Source organism: Saccoglossus kowalevskii, chromosome 10, assembly GCF_978046115.1.
Source record: "Saccoglossus kowalevskii chromosome 10, keSacKowa6.1, whole genome shotgun sequence".
NCBI lineage: Eukaryota > Metazoa > Hemichordata > Enteropneusta > Harrimaniidae > Saccoglossus > Saccoglossus kowalevskii.
Genome location: NC_140650.1, coordinates 23168877 through 23189025, shown reverse-complemented (window position 1 = coordinate 23189025; position 20149 = coordinate 23168877). Strand labels below are relative to the sequence as shown.

The following is a 20149-nucleotide window of genomic DNA, read 5'->3' as shown; positions in this document are numbered from 1 at the left end:
TTAGTTTTAAGGTAGCGAGACTATTATTTGTGTTGAAAATTACGATTTTCACATTTATTTATTAATTGATGAAATGCACTATAAACTTTCATATGATAAAGTCAACATTACATAGAATGTCATGTAAGTTGGTTAAAATGTAGATTTTCTGAAGGAAAGCAAGGCAGCCTCAGTAGTGTTTTCCAAAATCAACAACACAGGTTTAATCTGTGTGCCTATAAGTTTCAAAGATAAACTCAAGACAAAGCAATGTTAGGATGTGTTATCAGTAGCTATCTGACACACAATGAGTGTTTCCAAACATTTGAGTGGTTTGTCTCCGCCCCTGTTTGTTTCACAGATTAGTCATTTGCATATGAATGTGTCAGACACAAGGTCACACAGCCACTGAAAAAAATCATTGATTTTGGTGTTTTCATATGCCGAATTTATCCAAATATAGCTATCCCATTCCTTTATTTTTTTTGTTTCCAATAGCCTTACACATTTGGATGTCCCTACACATGTTAAAAAAGACCTTGATGGAAAAACAAATTGATTGTGCCGATAAACAAGCTTGAAAATCTTTGCTGTGACTTCATGGACGTTTTCTAGGAGTTTATGTTTTTCAAAATACAAGGTCTTTAACAAAAAATAACGTATACTTATTGTCGTCGGATTAACACCAGGGTTCTCCACGAGGGGTTTTTACAGGGCGCCGCGCCCTGTTATCTGAAATTGGCGCCCTGTTTAAATTGTCAGCGCCCTGTTATATTTCCTGTGCACCCTGCATGGTCCCATACAAAGATTTGTTTACAAAACAGGCCAACACTCATTGTCTTCCGATGATGATTCATCGTGCTCAGGGTAACTGGTTCATTGTTTTAAGGTGCAACTGTGAAAATTCCGGTTTGTTATCGTAGCAGGTCACCGTGATGTGATAACACCACCAAACAAAAAGTTACAAGTTTTTTCAACACGATTAAAAATGAACATGTGGCCCAGAAAAGTGCATTACCGTACCCATATTTTTACTGCCAGGGTGACGTCAAATATATAAAATCGTTATCGGTAAAACCATTCGTTAAACATAAGGTCTATGGTTAAAACCAAGTTCACGCCGTGACGAGGTAGCGGCAACATCGTCATCGCCGAGTGGAACAAAGGCAGCAACCGGGCAGCTATGCACTTGCATGATCGGTAAACGACCAGCGCAGCCGACGTACCATCACAGACATTGCTGATCACCAAGAAGTCCACACGAATGCTTGCTTGAACATGTAAATGTTTACATTTAAATGTCACTATTTAAAGTTGAATTTTCTTTAAATCACGATTTAAAAACCCCGGTGAAACGGCCATGCTTTCAACTCGCATCATAAGTGGAAGAAATAAATTTACTTGTGTTCTTTTGGAACAAATATTTTGATTGGTTGTTTTTCGCGTCAATGCGTGGCTTTGGCCAATCAAAAGCATCGTTACATAGTATCAGGGTGCACACAGTAAAATAAACTGTTTCCGGGTCATAGCTGTTTTCAACGAAGCAGACATCAACAAACTTTCGATTCGAATGAAAATTATTCTTTTAAATATGTATTTTGTTTTTTTATACCTAATACTATTATTTTTGATAGTAACTGTTAACTGCAGATCGAAAATCTTCTATTGTGTACATTTTATTTCGTTTGATCACGTTGGTTTTTGGTGCCATTCATGCAAGTTTTTTAATGAACCAATTACGAACGTTTGTGCGACATATATTTTATTTTGCTTCGTCCAAATAAATATAAATCATAAATATAAATTTTTGCTAATAATTAAATAAAGCATGTATGTATCTATTTGGGAAAATAAATTAACAAACTTGTTACGTTTTTTTCTGGACGCGATCATTACTTGTAAACAACTGATGTCGCCGCTTGAGGAATCGTGCAGCTAAAATCAGCTGATTGTACGTGCTGACGTTTACTTAATAATAGCTCTTCAAAATTCCTATTCATTTTGTAATAATAAATATATATTATGCATATGTAATACTATGTAGATTAATAGATTTTTTGGTTTCCATTTTTCAACATCCTTGCCAATGATGCACGTTACAAATGTGCCACGCCCACTTCACATTGGCGCGCCCTGTTTAATTTTCAAACCGTGGAGAACCCTGAACACCAAATTTTCACAGCTTTAAGGTGACAATGAGAGGAACTTGAATGTGTCCAGACAAACTATTTCATCGATTATTTACCAACGAGTTGTGGTTTGAGTTGGTGGCAATGCGACTAAAACAGTAATTGAAATTCAGCACACTATTTTTTAAAACGCGTTGCTTGAATAAAACTGACCAGACACATTCAATTTACCAGACTATTGAACAACTAGGAAAAGTGAAAAAAATACTTCTTACCACCAGCATAAATGCGTAATTATTTTTTTTACAGAAAAAGTAATTTTTCACCTTTGATTGAGTAACGCGTCGTAGAATGCAGATACGGGCATGCAAAATACACTTGTGAAAAGCTTGAAGTCTGGCGATTCTAAAAATATATACTTTCCCGGATCTATTTGTAGTCATTCAGTCACAATTAGAAGATGAAAACAAGTATGCAAATAATAGTCCCGCTACCTTAATTGGATATTAATTACCTAATTTGCATAATGTTCCACTGATATATAAAGAACCATGAATTGGATTTTAATGAAACTTTTAAAGAGAACTATGCAGAGATCCAATTAGTTTTTGGTAAATATTTATGCTTATTAAATACCTAATTATAATAATTAATTAACACTGATATCTCAATTACTGATTATCACATTTGAATAAAATTTGGTATATAAATGCTCTAGGACAATATACAGGCCTGATTAATTTTGGGTTAAAATTTGTTCATATTAATTCTCTAATTATAATAAAGCATAATAATTCATAATTTTTTTGTTCTGTTCTTTCATATTAGTTACCTTATTTACATAATTAGTTTTCAGCTTTTCCATCAATATCTCATGTACAAGTAATTTTGAATTAATTTTTAATGTGTCTTCAATACTCTCAGCACACGAGAGTTCTTTCTAAGCTTTCTTTGATAGCGAACTGTGGTAAAATGACGTAATAGCGAAATATTGATTTCCTGTTTTCATAATACTTGTCTGTCATGTCCCAAAACAAATGCGCAGTTATCACCTCCATAAAAACAAAGAAAAACTGTCAAATGTAATTAGGAAGCGCCCCAGATTTTTATGTTCCAGATTACTATATACAAATCTCCAACCCTTGGCCATTTTGAATTTATAATAAAGTCATTAGAGAATCAGTTTTCTCACTAAATTCACTAAAAAGACATGCTTGCGAAAAAGACAGTACTTCTACAGTATTCCCCATTGATCATATTTTTCATTGTATATTCAGAATTGTAATTGTCATGATCTCAAGTACAAGTAATCATATTTACGCAAGAACACATTTTATAAAATGCTTGGTGGACAGCAGGATTTAAAATTAAACCTTTTTTATTCTAGATTTGCTAATGACATTGGCATTGTTGGCCTTGGAGAAGGAGCAGGAGCTAGCATACTTTTGAGATACACAGTAAGTTGAATTTTCAGTCTGCATTTAATTCAAATGAGCTCCTGTCCATCTGTGCACGCATCTGTCAGATTTAGTCTAAATATGCTTTCATCCATCTGTGTGCACATCTGTTAGATTCAGTTCAAATAGGATTTTGTCTGTCTGTGTGCTGGTTCAGAGAACTTTCTCCGTTGTGCCTTTTAATGATAGTTTGTACATGGACAGTTTCTATTAGCATACATATGCATGTCAGTTTGTTTTTGGGTTTGATTATTGATGAACTGGTGGCATTGTGGTCAAAAAAAGCATGAAACATAACAATTTGCTGCATCAACTTACATTTCTCAGATATGTGTTGGCAATTTCATTCAAACTTGCCATTGACATCACTATTGGTTTACTGATTCATGTTTTGTTTTACCAGTTGATTCAAAATGGCCCACCGACGGCCATTTTTCCCCCCGAAAACGAGGACTTATGTTTTGACCTTGTGCGGCCATGTGTGCCTGTGTCCGGACCTGTATCTTAGACATGCCTGGATCTATCACAATCACACATACAGCATACATAATATTATACATATACACATCAATTTGTTCCACGATCTGATTCAAGATGGCCGAATGATGGCCATTTTCGTGCTAAAAAGTCATCAAAATCAAGCATTTATGGATGGATTTTGTTTAAACTTGGTACATACGTTGGACATTATTGATGCACATCATTTTATTTTTCAGATCCAATTTAAAATGGCCGACTGGTGGCCATTTTGATTTAATGAATGCAGTTCTAGTGCTATATCTCTACCATGCTTTGACTGATTATGTTCAAATTGTATTTGATAACTAATGTGGACTGTGCCATGCATGGCTTGTTAAAATTTGAATTGGATTCAAAGCAAGACATATGTGTTTTTGGTAATTTACTTGACATTGTTCTTATTGTATTGCATTACATTACATTATTTCATTGCTTTCTAGATAAGTTATCCAAGGCGAGTTCTTGGTCTATGCTTATTGGAGTGCAATGCCAACCCTTCTGGCTTTTTGGAATGGGGTCAAGAGAAGGTAAGCCATTTACTGTTTAGCTTAGCTATAAACTGTTGATTTTCCCATCATGCCTTGTAAAATTATTCAATCTAAATAGAGGAACCATTTTAATTTGGCGAGACTTTCACCAATTAAGTCAATGAAATATGTAGCAGTAGTCACTCTTTTCATAGTCTTCGAAAATGAAAACTTTATTAATCATGTGATCACCAAAGTAAATTAGTTTTTATAAAACAATTTCAATAATCCATGAAGGTGATGGTATATTATGTTAATTTGATCTTATATTTACCCCTCTGACACAGCCAAAGTCAACTTTTGGCACCATCCACAAAATAGTTTCATTTATAGTCTGCTCTTTTCTTCAAAAAATGTTTCCAAAAATTTCAAATTTTTTGATCAGAAACTTGAAGCAATGTCACATTGTGGTCTGTTCAGTCCAAATTCAAGATTGAATTCAGTGAAAAATTACAGAAAGTGTGAACAATCTTTCGAGTGGGAAAAAATGTGCAATATGTTATACCAACAATTTGGCTAGGTTAACCATACATGTGTAGTATTCAAAGTTTTGAAAAACGTAAAATAAATTACATTTCTCTTTCTGTTTATTATGAACTAAAAACAATACCTTCTGCGCAGATTACTTTGCTCATAATGCTAACAATTTACAAGTTATGTCTGTCGTTATCGTTTTCATCATCTTTGTCAATTTTGTTTCAGGTTGCAGCCTGGCAGTTGTTAAATAGGGGAATGAATCCAACAACTGAAAAGTTTCTACTGTGGCACCATTTTGGCACTGTAAGTACATCAATGCTTATTTATACGATGTTCATAGACTATCTGGGAGCTTGCCTGCATTTCTACTGCTTCAAGCTCTTTGGTGCTTGCTGTGATTTAACTTCTGGTTGCTGCTATGCTATTTGTATTGATTTAGAAACCCTGGCAGTATGTATGTACTCACAGGAAATCAATGTGGTTATTTCTCCTGTAGATTGGAATTGTGTAGTTGTAACGAGAAGTTTAAGCTTCAACAATTCAACAGTTTCCCAGTTCAATCTGTGATATTCAAAATTAACCAGAAATTTTGATTTGCCTTTTACATTAATGGTTCACCATTGATGAAGCTTTTGATTCACATTTCCATCTTGATTATTGAAAATAAGTGTCCATTAAATATTGTTGTCTATGTTGCTAAATCTAATGTTTGTTTTCCATCTTTTTCACATCCGTTCAACATTGTAGGAATCGGAGGTAACTGAAACCCATTGATGTTTTTACATTTTCTCCCCTTCAATAAGCAGCATGTCTTTACTACTCACAATACTAATAGTAATCACATGTTCTGTGGTGGATGGAATCTAACAAACCTTTTAGATTGTGATAATACGAGTAACACCACCACCACCACCACCAGAGGGCTATGTATAGCGCCCTCTAGTGTTGCCAACCTTGCATAGTCACCATCAAAAGTTTTGAAAGTCTGTTTTGAAACAAGAAGGCGTGATAACATGGGTTGTCTAACACTTAAATGATTCCACATTGGATTATATGTGAGTGATAACTTAAAAGTAATTGAACTGGGAGGAATGTGACACTGCCTGTTGATCAATATTTTATTTATTTATTGGAATCTTGGGAAAATTTTTATAGTTGACAGTGGTTAATTTTCATACTCTAGGTAGAAAGGAATGTTGAATATAAGGCTTGATGTAAACTCTTCATTCATTTTTCTGCTTTCTTTCACTAACAACTTGCATCGGCCTCTACGCAATCTAAGAAATAGTGTTATGCTGCCCTCCACTTATTTGGCATAATCAACTGATAGAGGGCGCTATCTTATAACCTGGTAGAGGGTGCTATCTTGTATTATAGCTACTAACATAATAAATTGCTGCATTGCATTACTGATCATAACCTTATTGGTCTTTTTTTCATTTTCTGCACTTATCTTTCCCTGCCTTTATAGATTTGTCTTCCTTCTTCTTCTTCATCATCATCCAGCCCTACCCGAAACTGCTCATCACCCACCAGGCGTGTTAATGAGTTGCGCAAAAAGCTGGGTACTCTGTATGGTAGATTACATGTATGTTTGATGCAGTTTAAATGTGCGTACCTAGGGTGACGACAGCTCATACAAGTACATCAAGGGTGACGACAGCTCATACAAGTACACCTAGGGTGATGACAGCTCATACAAGTACACCTAGGGTGATGACAGCTCATACAAGTACACCTAGGGTGACAACAGCTCATAAAAGTACACCTAGGGTGACGACAGCTCATACAAGTTCACCTAGGGTGACGGCAGCTCATACAAGTACACCTAGGGTGATGACAGCTCATACAAGTACACCTAGGGTGACGACAGCTCATACAAGTACACCTAGGGTGACGACAGCTCATACAAGTACACCTAGGGTGACGACAGCTCATACAAGTACACCTAGGGTGACGACAGCTCATACAAGTTCACCTAGGGTGACGACAGTTCATACAAGTACACCTAGGGTGACGACAGCTCATACAAGTACACCTAGGGTGACGACAGCTCATACAAGTACACCAAGGGTGACGACAGCTCATACAAGCACACCTAGGGTGACGACAGTTTATACAAGCACACCTACGGTGACGACAGCTCATACAAGTACACCTAGGGTGATGACAGCTCATACAAGCACACCTAGGGTGACGACAGTTTATACAAGCACACCTAGGGTGACGACAGTTTATACAAGCACACCTAGGGTGGCGACAGCTCATACAAGTACACCTAGGGTGATGACAGCTCATACAAGCACACCTAGGTTGATGACAGTTCATACAAGCACACCTAGGGTGACGACAGTTCATACAAGCACACCTAGGGTGACGACAGTTTATACAAGCACACCTAGGGTGACGACAGCTCATACAAGTACACCTAGGGTGACGACAGTTTATACAAGCACACCTAGGGTGACACAGTTTGCAGAAGCACACCTAAGGCGGTGACAGTTTACACAAGTACACCTGGGGTGTCAACACTTTGTACAAGTACACCTAGGGTGACAACACTTCATACAAGCACACCTAGGGTGACACAATTCGTAGAAGCACACTTAGGGCGAGATAGCTCATAGAAGTACACCTAGAGTGATAAACAGTTCATAGAAGTACACCAAGGGTGACCAAGGTTATTTATGCCATATATGATAGATGATATGCACATTCTTCTCATCATTTGGGTCTTTGATTTGCATCTCATTTTATTCTTTATGCGGTTCTTTCTGACTTTCTGACTTGAACAGTGAATATTCCATCATGACAAGACTGGCTACAGTTCTCAACAAAACTATGTTTCTTAAATTAGTATTTTCTGTAGGCAGTAGTAGACCTTGTATAAGTGTATGATGTGAAGTCAATCAGTGACGCTGTTTTTCACAATCCAAAATAGTTCATGGGTGTGCTAATTTACATAAACATTCATATTAATTTGCATTTCATTTACATATTTATTTGCAAGAACGTTTCGCAACACAAACTGCATATCCATCTGTTTCACTACTAAGGAATTCTATTTATTTCGAACATTTTCACAATTAAAATAATTTGAAATATTAATAATTTGAATATTATATTTGGTAGGCTTGGAAATCAATTGTTTATGTGATATTCTAGGTGAATTACATTTAAAAAAAAAATCAATAATGAGTTGTACATGCTTGGTAACCAGTGTGTTCAATTTTAGTTGAAATAACAAGTTCAACAAATAATTGCTGTATATCTAAAAGAAAGTTGATTTGTCGATATAAAATAATCCATAACAAAATTATTAGATTGATGTTGTGTTTCTTGTATACAGAAATGCTTAATAATACTAATAATAATACTACTCACCTGTGCTGTGATTTGTGTGGTTACATTTTACACACTACTTGCTACACAGTGTCCTGGAATTCTGGAAAAATGTTTGTGAATGCCAAAAAAGAAGGAATATACAACGTTTTTTCTGTTAATTGCCATAAAAAGATTCAAAAGTACGGAAAACAACAAAATATGTATCTGGTATATAAACATCGTGGTGAAAAGCTATTCAGAACACTATGTTTCTGTTTGTTTGCATTCAGTACCAAAATACACAGTATACTACACCTTCATTTAGCTCGTGGCATTTTTACCTAAGCTTGTTTACAGTGGAAATTAAGCAATCGGAATTTATAAATATTGCTGGTGCCGGTATTTTCTGTTTATTTTTGTCGTCAAATTTACAGTAATGGCATATGTAATCAGTGGCGACAAACGAGCGACTTTCACCAACTGGTCATTGTTTGTCTTAATTCTTGAAACAATTGTGATTTAAATGTTGGAGACTCTGGTCTGGGAAAAACTCTGCAAACTTTGAACAAACTATTTTGTTAAAAAACAAAGACAACTGCTCAAACCATATAGTGGACAGGTTTTGACAGTTACAGAGTGGTCGATAAAACTTCATGGTTGAACCCCCAGATTGATAATAAAACATGTTGGACTGAAAATTTTCCACATTTCAACTGGAATCTGTATGTCACCCTGGTGTATTGTATCTGCTTACACACACATAGGTACATAATGTGTATATTTCCTGCACTCAGTAAGTCTGTACCACCTCCTTACCTACATGTGTTAATATGAATGTCAGTGAAATGCATATGTGACAAATCTCTCATTCATTTCATACAGTGGCAATAGATAACATAATTGTAACTATATGAAAGCTATCCTTTGTCTTAAAAATAAACTAGTAATCTTCCGCAGAAGGTTTGATGTTGCAGAGATATTGACTGGGTTTTAAATTAATTAGCTTGCAAAAGAAACTATTCTAGGGTTAAATTTAAATATTCACTGCAATTTATTTTACTTTGTTTAATCATAAGAGAAAATAAAATCTAATGGAATTCTTTGCCAGTGTCAGAACTACATATATGGACAAAGTTTAGCTAGCCGTGGTCAAAACATTGTTGTTGTGTTATGTGTCAGGCCTGCCATCATGAGTGATTTGATGTCTCTGGTTATAATTTCCAATTTGTGTTTTGTACAGCATCCTGTACAGGCAATGAAACTTCTCATGCATCTAGTATAATATAGTTCTTGGCTGTGATATGAAATTTATAAATTAATGTAATGATAGTTTGTTCACATGTGCTAATGTAGTAGTATTCTAGTGTTCAACCCGAGAATGCTTATCCTCTGTGATGATGTTATCGTCTGTTGTTGTTTACATCTCTATTCAGATTACTCTGCTATGTATTTGTTATTTTTGTCTAAAAATAGGATTATAGAACCAAAGACAAGAAAAATATGATTCAGGAATTTCATGAGAATTTGTACAAGAGAATGAATGCCCATAATCTATCTCAGTATATCCAAGTATACATGAAGTAAGTTCTCTAAAGTTGACTTTCTGTGTGTGAAAAAAGGTAGAAAACCAGTGTTCAGAGTTGATGAAACGAAACTTGGCTGCTATTAACCTTTTGCTTTTCTTTACTATTTGGATGTAGGCTACTGTAGCATTGATCTTTTTTTTTTTACTCCTATTAGCCGTTCTGATATCACTAACAAAGCGAGAGACTTGAAGACCCCTGTATTACTAGTTACTGGAACACAATCTCCTCATGTGAAGGAAGTGGTAAGTACTAATGAACACATCTCAAGAACAGTATGCTGTCAGTGACCCTTCGATTAGTGACCCTTCTGTCAGTGTCCATTCTGTAGGTGACCCTTCTGTCGGCGACCTTGCTACAAGTGACCCTATTGTTTGTGATCGTGTTGTTGGTTGATCCTGCTTTCAGTGACCCTACTATCATGACTTTGCTGTCAATGACCTTGCTATCAGTGTGACCTCAATCCTTGCACTGCAACACTCACTCTACTCACTGAAGTTTTGAATTATGAAGTGAAGTTGAAATTTACATTTGAGGCAGGATTATTTTGATATCTTTTCTCAATAAAATACTGTAAAATTTTCACTGTTTTCGCTGAAGGAATAATTTAGTGAAAATAAAATCCAGCGAATATAGCTTTTTTTCCTATATTTTACATTAAAATCATCAAAGATAAGTAAAAATAAATGCCATACAAATCACCCAAAAAGCCTTTTCAGCAAAAATGAATTCCAGCTAAAATAAAGTATTTTACAGGAGTTTGAAATACCTAGTTTATTGTATATAATTTTGCATTTGTTACCAATTGAAATGTTTTTCTTTGTAGGAGAAACTATTTTACTCCCTCCCAGACAAGAGAAGTAGCACTCTCTTGAAAGCAGAAGATACAAGTGGTAGTATAATGGAAGAGAGTGTAAGTACCATCCACCATGATGGATTATGCTAATTTTTACCTTTTCACCTTGTGCCAAGACTCAATCATGGCATATGCAAATAGCAATTTGAGGGACCAGGCCTTTTCACCTTGTGCCAAGACTCAATCATGGCATATGCAAATAGCAATTTGAGGGACCAGGCCTTTTCACCTTGTGCCAAGACTCAATCATGGCATATGCAAATAGCAATTTGAGGGACCAGGCCTTTTCACCTTGTGCCAAGACTCAATCATGGCATATGCAAATAGCAATTTGAGGGACCAGGCCTTTTCACCTTGTGCCAAGACTCAATCATGGCATATGCAAATAGCAATTTGAGGGACCAGGCCTTTTCACCTTGTGCCAAGACTCAATCATGGCATATGCAAATAGCAATTTGAGGGACCAGGCCTTTTCACCTTGTGCCAAGACTCAATCATGGCATATGCAAATAGCAATTTGAGGGACCAGGCCTTTTCACCTTGTGCCAAGACTCAATCATGGCATATGCAAATAGCAATTTGAGGGACCAGGCCTTTTCACCTTGTGCCAAGACTCAATCATGGCATATGCAAATAGCAATTTGAGGGACCAGGCCTTTTCACCTTGTGCCAAGACTCAATCATGGCATATGCAAATAGCAATTTGAGGGACCAGGCCTTTTCACCTTGTGCCAAGACTCAATCATGGCATATGCAAATAGCAATTTGAGGGACCAGGCCTTTTCACCTTGTGCCAAGACTCAATCATGGCATATGCAAATAGCAATTTGAGGGACCAGGCCTTTTCACCTTGTGCCAAGACTCAATCATGGCATATGCAAATAGCAATTTGAGGGACCAGGCCTTTTCACCTTGTGCCAAGACTCAATCATGGCATATGCAAATAGCAATTTGAGGGACCAGGCCTTTTCACCTTGTGCCAAGACTCAATCATGGCATATGCAAATAGCAATTTGAGGGACCAGGACACTGGTACATGGTTAGCTTCTTCGTCTTGTACCAGGGAGGTTCTAGGTTGAATTCCTGTAGCTGACTGTTACATGTGGTATTGGGTTTTGAACACTGGTTTGTACATGCACTTTAATTAGCACCTAAGACAGAAAAGCGGGGAGTGACAGCATTAATTTCAATGTCCTGCATTGACACAAAATATATTTTTCCTTTTAACCACCAGTTCCCTTTTTTCATCATAAATTAGTTCAGGTTATAAGTCTGCACTATAGTCCTTCAGAAGATTTTTTGAGTAAAAATCGAGAATTGACTCAAATTTGTTGGCTCAAAAATTTAAGTTTCATTTCCAGAAAAATTGAAGAATATAAGAAAAAAGGTTAAAAAACAAAAAAAATTAGCACCGAGAGAACTGGAAAAATTAATTTTTCTGCTATCTGTGTTGCTACTCTCATAAATTGGTGCCATTTGACATTATCATGTTTCTACCTATTTTGTAATGATTATAAATATAAAAACAGTTGTAAAACAATGCAAGACTTTGGGAATTGGTGCATCTGTTGGAGTAATTTTTATGAAGCATGGCACAATGTCAATACCAGCACAAGATTTCAAGAAATATTATTGTTACTAGCGGCCATCAATTATTGAGCGTCGTAGCTTTCTTTGGTGTCAGAATTTTAGTTGTCCACGATCGTTTAGAAAAGTTTTGATCAGACACTTAAACATTTGTTGTTCTGATCAATTGTAGCATTTTCCAGTGTAGAATTGTTTTCATCATATGAATTGACAGCTGTTTTTTGGAATACAAGCTTGAAATGGTGGACCATTCATAATTGTTTTGCGATTCAATATATTTAATATTTATGGTTCCTAATTAGAATCTAGATTACCGTGTTTACACAACAACATTTTATCAAAGCTAAACAGCTGAAGCTGACTTGAGCCAGCAAAAATTACCCCCCAGGTTGATAGAACGGAGCCCCAACATGTCCTGACACTCCCCTCCCCCAAGTCAAAGGCCTGTTACAGCTCAGCTTTAACAAACCATGTTTGGCCATAACCATATAAATGCACAAGATATAATCTCTTGTTAAGCAATAGTTCGGCTGTGTGTGAACCTAGCAATTGTGAACATACTCCTTTAGATCTTTCAGTGACACACAATACTGAACAAGGACTATGTCATTAACAACCACTTTTTTTCTTTTTCTTAAAGCCTTTCAAACTAGCTGAGAGTTTCCTTCTGTTTCTGCAAGGAATTGGATTGGGTGAGTTCTTCAAGTAGAGGCAGTTTGGATATGCGTATTTTTTAGCATATTCAAAAATTACCATTCGATATTCTATCTAGTTAGATACAAAAGAGAATTATTTATCGTGAAATACAAGTTGCATTGGGGCAGCAAATATTGCAGTATTCATTTGATGAAATAATGAAAATTTTGGTGTACGAGTGCATGCTTCAGATTACCTGTTTGAATAGCCTGTAATTTGAAGCATGTGTGTACGCAGGTCCTTTTTATCATGTTCACATCTGTATTATTTGTGTCCCTTTTTGCTGACATAATTTACATCTGCGTATCTGAAAAATAGATGTGAACACTTAAAGTCGACGTAAAAGAAGCTTAAATATGTCTGAATTTAAGCCTCCTTGAAAGGGTGGTACCAGCACTGGCATAACTATTATGTACCGTTAAAATCCTATTATAAACCGCGGTTTATATTACAATGTATCAAATAAAAAATTGGGATCAACAGCTCAAGTTCGGGGTGCGGTTTCTATTACGTACATATTTCAATCACTAAATGGGTGTGGTCATTTTTTCTCCACATCACTTGCACAAAACAAACAATACACCGTACAATCTTTTGAATATAAGCGTAACTCCAATTTAGTTGTCAGGGAAGAGTGATAAGCGGCACGTCATAAAAAACTATTCACATGAAAAAAATACTCAGTATATTTAATGTAATATGCATTTATTTTTTTTAATCTTCTTCGTAACGGATAGAATATTCTGACACGAGTTTCAAATAAAAACAAACATTAATGCATTGCTTAGTAGAAAATGATCATGGTACGGCACTAAAAAAGTACAGTGCCGTGGGTACGGTAACGCAATCCGGCCATGCTTTGGCTCACAAGTGAATAACTTACTTGTTTTCGAAGTGTTGAAATTGTTGATTATTACTCAGTAGTGATTATAATAACCCACGAAAAATAAATTCGTTGAATTGTTATCAAATGCAAGTAAAATTCAACTTAGTTTCACCGTAAGCAAATTATTTCGGTCACATGTAAATGTACGATACGACATCCGCCATGTAGTCTGAATGCACACAAGACGTTACTTGACCGGATAGGTCAAGTCGCTAATTAACCAATCAAAATGCTGGATGGTGCCCACGTGTTCACCTTAGTTCACCACCTTAGTTCATTTAAATATGTTAATGACAGGTCACCGACTTCATGGTAAACGAAACGCGGAAGTGATTTACCGATAATGTAGTGCGATCTTTTGGCTTTGATTTCCATGCGAAAACGACACGACTTTTTTTTAAATCAAGAAATTAGTTGTTTTCGAAAGATAAACTGAGCATTGAAAAAGAATTTAACAGTTTTTCAGTGATAACAGCTCATTGTCGAAAACGTGCGACACACGGACGTATTCATAAAGAATATTGACAAAAGTTGTCGCAAGAACAAAAGCAGTTTCACGGCATGTTTGACATCCTAACACTACTGAACAATAAAGAGGTGTGAACATTTTTAGGCACGTTGTCGAAACAAATGAATACGATTAGGAACAATGTACCAGCTGGTTGAAACAAAGTCAGTCACGGTCTCGTTGAATTGGGGGTGCGGTTAGTAATAGGTACTTTTCATGTTTTCAATTTTTGTTGAGAACTCTTCAATACTGAAGCCGAAATCAGGGATGCGATTACTATTAGGTATGCGGTTTATAATGGGATTTTAACGGTAATGCTAGCTTAAAAACAAGTGTGGACAAACTTGTTGACGTAAATTGGCTTAAATATGACCAAGTTTAAGCCGAAACAACACTGGCGACCATTCACAATGGATGTTATAAATGCATTGGAGTTCTAAGCTGAATTTGAATGGCCCAGTCAACTGCATTTACATTTATTTTATTTCAAAATAGGTAACTCACAATATGTGTGGAATTTTAAGGCAGTTTAGTTTGTTATATTGACCTGTATATGTTGTTAAACTTGTGATGTGTGGATTGGTTACAACATGGAGCTAAAAAGAGATTAGTTCCATGGTTCCAAAAAGTTTATATTTATGTTACTGTGAAGGGATTAATTATTCACTGAGTTTTTACTGGAAAATGCGCTAAATTAAAACCCAGTAAATATGAAAAATTTAGCATAGAACACATTATCTAAATGATAAAACCGTGAATTTAAAACCCACTGAATATGCCTGAAATGGTAAATCAGCGAAATTTAAACCTAGTGAAAATTAGTCATTTTACAGTAAAATGACTTTGCCTCTAACTATTTCATTCTCTTGCTTACAGCGGCTTCAGTTCCGATGGCTCGCCTCGCAAGGGCATCGTCTTTGAGTGAAGGTTCACCAAAAGACCTACACAAGTTTAAATCGGCATCTATGGATGCTCCTTAGATGGGTTTACCCCCCCCCCCCCTTAAATCAATCATAGTTAAATGATAAACTGACCCAAATCCCACTTTGATTGATGGTTTAACCCATCCATAGTTGATTATTAATGTATGTATATTACATTTTTGTATTTGTACAAAAATATTGATGCGATCTATGTTGCTTCAAAGCAGGCACATAGCTTGTTATAATTGTGTGAATATCGTATTTGTTGTGTTAGAAGGGCATATGCTTATGTAAATGACTGACGTTAAATTGTCGTCAAAATAAGACAAGTTTCAATTGCTCAGCATACAGTGAATGCAATTTTTGCTTTAAGTGTGTTTCTATTGGAGATGCACTTCTAATAGAGCAAATATGGTATATATTATTTCCTTGTTGAGTTACTCAGCAATGATTGGAAGTATACTCTTTGTTTTTGTGTGAAATTTCCACTACTGTAAAATCTGTATTAAAAGCCGCAGCTTCTATTAAAATGGTACAATGCAACAGAAGGGGATGCGGCTTCTATTACAGCATCTACACAAATGAAAAATGGTGAATTTTTGGTTCACAATTGTGCAAAAAGAATGGGAGCGACTTCTATTAGGGATGGGGCTTCTAATACAGATATTACGGTACATGTGGATCGATGTGCGGCATTATACCACCTGATTGGTACTCAAGTACAGCACTAAGTTTTCTAACACCACAGAATTGTCAATCTAGAGGTTTATGAAATTTGTGATTTTGATCAATCAAAACCTGATTTATTTTATTAAACTGCTGTTTACTATCTCTTTTTGTTTTTACATGTTTTGATAATTTTTAAGAACATTTAATTAGCAGGTTTAAATCTATAATGAATGTAATTCTGCCAAAGATACTTCAAATTATCCAAGATGTCACAAAGCTATCATGATCACATTATCATAAGCTACAGTCACTGACTTACAACAACACAATTTCCCAATTTTTCTGTATAATCTATTTTATATGAAAAGATGACTGATCTTTTCAATTCATTTATGAAATTATATGAAAATCATTGTTTGTTGTTGGACGACATTGATAATCCTTTCGATATCTAAAGTACCTTCAACAACTTCAAGTGCAATAGCGAGTTCAGAGCTTTTGAAATAGACCTGAATATATCAGAGTTTAAATAGTGAGTGGCCTGAGCTGAAATATTGTTTTGTTTGTTTTTGTTTGAAACATGCATACGATGTCTTTATTATTTTACTATAACCAGTGTTTCGAATTATAGAAATGAAAAATATGTATAAATATGGCACTTACTTTAGAATTGACTGAAAGAATCACACATGGGTCAGTTTATCACTTACTACTGCAAAGAAAATAAGTTGTGTGGTTATGTTTAATTGACATTCATCTGTATCCATCAGCTTCTGTTAATAGTGTAAGCTTGTTTGATTTTCTTGATATCTTCCATTATTTGACTTTCTCATATTGTGACCCTATGCTGGTCAGCGTTTGTCGATATTCGCAAATTCAAACCCACTCATTTTGACCAGTAAACTACATTTCCAAAATTAGAAAAAATTATGTTCAAACACAGTCCCTCTATGTGGTTCAAAGGGTTAACCTCTTCACCGCCAGACCAATATTTCTGGAAATGAACCCTAATTTTGGAGCCAACGGGCAAAATTTTAGTAAATTTTCAGTTTTTACTCGAAAAATGTGGCTATTTTTATTCCAATCTTCTGAAGGAAAGTGCAGACTGTATACAAGACTATTTCGTGAATTTGTGATGAAAAGAGAGAACTGGTGGTGAAAAGGTTAACACATCGCAGTAGTAATACCACAATACAGGTTCTGTACGACTTATGATATACAATGCATTTTTTCCCAAAATTTGAATGCACGCTGTAAGGCGAATGTTTATCATAAAAGAAAACTTTCTGAAAAGGTTTTTAATTTTGTGATAAATACCAGGCTAATCACATTCTCATCAGGGAACCTCATTTATCTAAGTCAAACCTCTGGTAGCTTGGATTTCAATTCAGTTATGAACCCCATCTCTATTGTGATCGAATTACTTGTTGTACCTATCACTTTCTGTAATTGCAGCTACAACATCAAACAACTAGGTTTATTGAGATAGAGGAATTGTATCTCACCTGTACTAAAAGATGCAAGCTGTAATATACAAACCCACAATGCATTGCATCTAACACATGATTAGTTTCAACCAATCACAGCAGTAGAATTACAGTGATATGATTCATTTAAAAATAATGTAGAATTAGGGTTGTTGTATATTGAAAAATGTTCTCAAGAAATATTGTTTTCTTCTTGATTCAAGAAGTTGATTTTCTCTGAATTTTAAAGATTGAATTGATTACTAATAATACTTTTCTCATGGATATTTCTGATGTGTACAGTTTTTGTTTTCTACTCTATATAACATTCATGTAGTTTAGATGTACATGGCGTGCACAGTTATGAACTGTGAATTACCATCAAACCGGTTGAGAACTGCATTTAAAGTGCATCAGTCATCGCACTGTGATATTTTCGATATCGGACCTGTAGTGACGTAAACAACGCATGTTAAATACATTGTTTACACAAAATTTGAACTTGCGTTGCTTGACGACTGTAGCGTTTAACAAGTGTAATTTTTTGAGTAACAAAATGATACAATAGTTCAACTGTGTTTTGAGCAGATTCGAAATGGATACCACAAACTTTTAAATGATGCAACTGTTTCTGTGTGTCTATGGGTCGTCTGTTATTACCACATATGCAAGAATCCATTATCATTTGGTCATAATGCATTCATCAGACGGAGTCAACAACAGAAATTGTCCTCTGCACCTGTCTGTTCCAACATGCATAATATATCATAATATTCATCTGCATTCATTTCATGATGAGATGTCTTGTGTCATTTTTGTTATAAGCTCTTACATCACAAATGGCTGACAAGTGGCCTTTTTTTTAATACACCATGTGGCTGACTGTATTCACATGGCATTGTGCGCATATGTAGTACATCTCGGTACATGTGTGCATTACTAGCACATGGTTCAATTCATCAAAAATCATGCCCTTTAACCATTCCAGAACGTTGTCGGCCAAGACAAATTGGTGAATGCATAGATTTTAAAAGAACCATGTCTGTACCAGTTGTGCTCACACTTCGACACATCACGATTTCTGAACATAACCTTGAACATGTGGGGACAGTCATAGACTTGTTTTACAACCAAAGTATTTTTTTTGTTTTTGATGGTAAATGCAATTTTAATGCTGACTCAGCGAAGCAATTTTTTTGAAGTGTTCTTTCTAGGTGATGGTCTGATGTGAATAAATATCAAAATAAAAAGGTAATATTTTTAAAAGCATTTTCAATATGTTGTGCGTTTGTAGTGGTGTACTCGGAATTCAATAAAAGAATTTAGTAAATGATATTTGGCTGAATGACTAGTGTTTGAAATCAAAAACATAATATACTTGTCAACAGTGAAATGAGCAAATTGGAAACTGTTGGGAGCAAAGGCAACACAAGATCTAGTATACCTACCTGCACTGCAATTATGACAAGTTGTTGTGACAGGGTGCTTTTGAAATTGTGTGAATTGAATCTTTAAAGCGAGGAGTCGTCACCTGCGCACAAGTCAGATGGCCATAGCGTGTCATTGTTTACAAACAAGCATCCACCCACGAGTCTTTCCGTTTTTAGCACGTGTTATCGTCGCTTGGGACTCAATTCCGCAGGTGACGACCCTCGCGCTTTAAGGCTCATAACCTCTCAAGCCTCCATTATAATTGTATATGCCCCTCCAGATAACTGTACGTGTCCTGAAGAGGGGCATACCCCCTGGTATACAGTTACAATAGGGAGGGGGAGCATGGTTAGGGAGTGAGAGGGACCTAAGGATGTCTTGCTATCACCAAGATTAAGCTTCAACACCTTTCAGTCATCTCGAACAAAGATTCAATGAAATCAGCCAGACATGTTCAAGTACGGTATTAGGGTTTAGGCCAATTTTCAAAAATGGCTGCTTGACAGTCATGTTTATTGAATGTAAACAAAACTGACATGCATGCATGTGTGTGTATGTATGACACGTATCAATTTGACAGAATTCTGTTGCACATTGGAGAAAGGGCTTCAGATGCATGTATGGATCAACAGAACTCAATTGATAGTCCTGTTTTAGACTGTCAGTATGGGGACAAAAACATCTGGCTTACAATTGCAGGAACAGATAAACCCAATTTTAAAGTAAAGACCAGCATGTACAATTATATTTACTAAAAGTGAAGAGATTATTTGTTAAATATAGCAAATTTCAGATGTCTATTAAAAATAGATCTGAGGAAGATTAAGGTTTATAGTTTATAAAAAAATATTAATTTTGTCCCATTCAGTAAAAATAGATGATTCTGCATATTCCTGGCAACAAATAGCATCAGAAAAAAAAGACTGCTTGAACCTGAAGGGTTTATACGTTTTATGGAAAGACGAAAGAGTAAATAGAAAGTTTTTCTCAAAGCTGCCATAGAGGGAGATGCATTTCAAAATGGGATGCACCAGTACACTTGGCAGGTATTGAAGGCCCCATTGATTTTAAAAAATCAAATGTAAAGCACATGTCTGGGCCTTTTTTGTGATACAAGCTCTACCAATCAGCA

The 20149-nt window shown here is 35.7% G+C and overlaps 1 protein-coding gene across 1 annotated transcript in view; it reads left to right on the top strand.

Annotated features, from left to right (window-relative positions):
- LOC100368990 (uncharacterized protein ZK1073.1-like) overlaps positions 1-16040 on the top strand; it is a 40218-nt gene extending 24178 nt beyond the window's left edge. The window contains exons 6-13 of the mRNA XM_085504393.1: positions 3496-3565; positions 4525-4611; positions 5314-5391; positions 9886-9992; positions 10153-10240; positions 10822-10908; positions 13079-13130; positions 15405-16040. Of these exons, the coding sequence (XP_085360519.1) occupies positions 3496-3565; positions 4525-4611; positions 5314-5391; positions 9886-9992; positions 10153-10240; positions 10822-10908; positions 13079-13130; positions 15405-15508 (673 nt within the window). The 3' untranslated portion in view covers positions 15509-16040. The remainder of the gene's footprint in view (positions 1-3495; positions 3566-4524; positions 4612-5313; positions 5392-9885; positions 9993-10152; positions 10241-10821; positions 10909-13078; positions 13131-15404) is intronic.
- The last annotated feature ends 4109 nt before the right edge of the window (positions 16041-20149 follow it).